The following is a 1,536-nucleotide window of genomic DNA, read 5'->3' as shown; positions in this document are numbered from 1 at the left end:
AATTTTATTTAAATAAAAAAATTAAAACACACACAAAAAAGAAACAATGCTTACCCAAATTTAAGACAAAAAAAAACACCTTAAGCTAAGTTTTACAATACAGGATTGTGCTTACATATTTCTCCCTTTGGAATGCCTTTTGCACTGTCCCTCAGTTACCAAATCCTATCTATCATTTTAGACTCAACTCAGGTTCTTCCTTTCTCAGAAGTCATTCTCCTGGCTTGTAGCCTATGGCCTGGTGTACTCACTTATCCTTCCCTGAGCCCTGAGCCCTGAGCTCTGAGCCCTGAACCCTGAACCCTGATCACTTACAGGCCTCAGAGTTGAGTGTAGAACTGTTTCATGTAACTGAAAGTTTGTCTGGGGAGAAACCCCAGGGAAGCAGTCACAAAATGCCCAGAAAGTCAAGCTCCAACATAATCTCGATGCCATGATCTCTAGACCCAAGCAGAGCAGACTGTGGCCTGAGTAGACGTCTCCTGGCCACCAAGTAGCCTGTTGCCTGGTCTATTCTTTTCTTCCTTCCCCTTAGACTCAGGGGAAACTCATCTACCTCAAAGAGTTGAGATGTAGGGTCTGGGTCTCAAAAAAAAAATTAAAAAAATAAGGCTAATATAGAGGACTGATAGCTGAGTATGGGACAGCATCAAAGATTTTCTGGACAGGAACTCAGTCTCCAACAGAGTGTAGTCTTGACTCTGCCACTATTTGTTCCATGAACTTAAACAAGACCTTTCTCTGGACTTCATTTTGTCAGTCAATACCTTAGGGGTTAGGTTCGATGACCTCTGATATCTCTTCTAACTCTAGAGAGACAACTGGGTGATCTCCACCTTAAAGATACTCTTGTTATACCAGTCACCTGCCAAGCTCCTGCAGGCTGACGAATAGCACTACCAAGGTTTCCTGACCATTCAAACTTCTTTTAGGACAGGGCAAGGGAAGCAGCATTTACCTTCCTGCAATCATGAGTTCCTTCTCAGATGCCCTTTTCCGGATCTTGGTGTAGATGTCCATGGTGAAGAGGGTGCTGGCGCTGTTGAAGATGGAGGTCAGGGAGCTCATGAGAGAGGCCAACATGACCGACAGCATCAGGCCTCGCAGTCCTGGGGAAAACAGAAATCAGAGTGGCACACACAGCACCTCTGCTCTTTTGTAGTGGGAATCTCTAAAAGCTTCTCAGAACATGCCATGTTCTGCAACTTATCTCCAAAAAAAACCGTAAGAGTTTGAGAGGATGGAATGGATTGTAGCTTTAAATTATTTTCATAGCTCACAGCAGCCAACCAAGAACTGTAGACAAATATAAATGAAGTAAGTACTTTTGCAACTAAATGATGATGCTAAGTGCAAGTGTCCATCTCACAGGATGTGTAGAGAACTCCTAACCAACATAGTCATAATATCGCAAAAAGAGATTAAACTAAGAATCAAAAGTTGGGGAGCTCTGGTGGCCTAGTGGCAAGAAGCTGCAACTACAATCCCAGAGGTGCACGGTTCGAATCCACCAGATGCTCTGCCGGGGAAGGAGGG

General features: G+C 43.8%; 1 protein-coding gene across 4 annotated transcripts in view; it reads right to left on the bottom strand.

Moving 5' to 3' along the window:
- Positions 1-1,536, bottom strand: part of SLC5A1 (solute carrier family 5 (sodium/glucose cotransporter), member 1) — a 102,066-nt gene that overhangs the window by 13,837 nt on the left and 86,693 nt on the right. For all 4 annotated transcript variants that reach the window (XM_006894816.1, XM_006894819.1, XM_006894817.1 and 1 more), the window contains exon 11: positions 959-1,109. In XM_006894816.1, coding sequence (XP_006894878.1) covers positions 959-1,109 — 151 coding nt within the window. The remainder of the gene's footprint in view (positions 1-958; positions 1,110-1,536) is intronic.

Source organism: Elephantulus edwardii, unplaced genomic scaffold (genome assembly GCF_000299155.1).
Source record: "Elephantulus edwardii isolate Elephantulus edwardi_28Jun2011 unplaced genomic scaffold, EleEdw1.0 scaffold00151, whole genome shotgun sequence".
Classification (NCBI taxonomy): domain Eukaryota; kingdom Metazoa; phylum Chordata; class Mammalia; order Macroscelidea; family Macroscelididae; genus Elephantulus; species Elephantulus edwardii.
The sequence above is the reverse complement of the archived record's forward strand: the minus strand, read 5'-3'. Positions and strand labels throughout refer to the sequence as shown.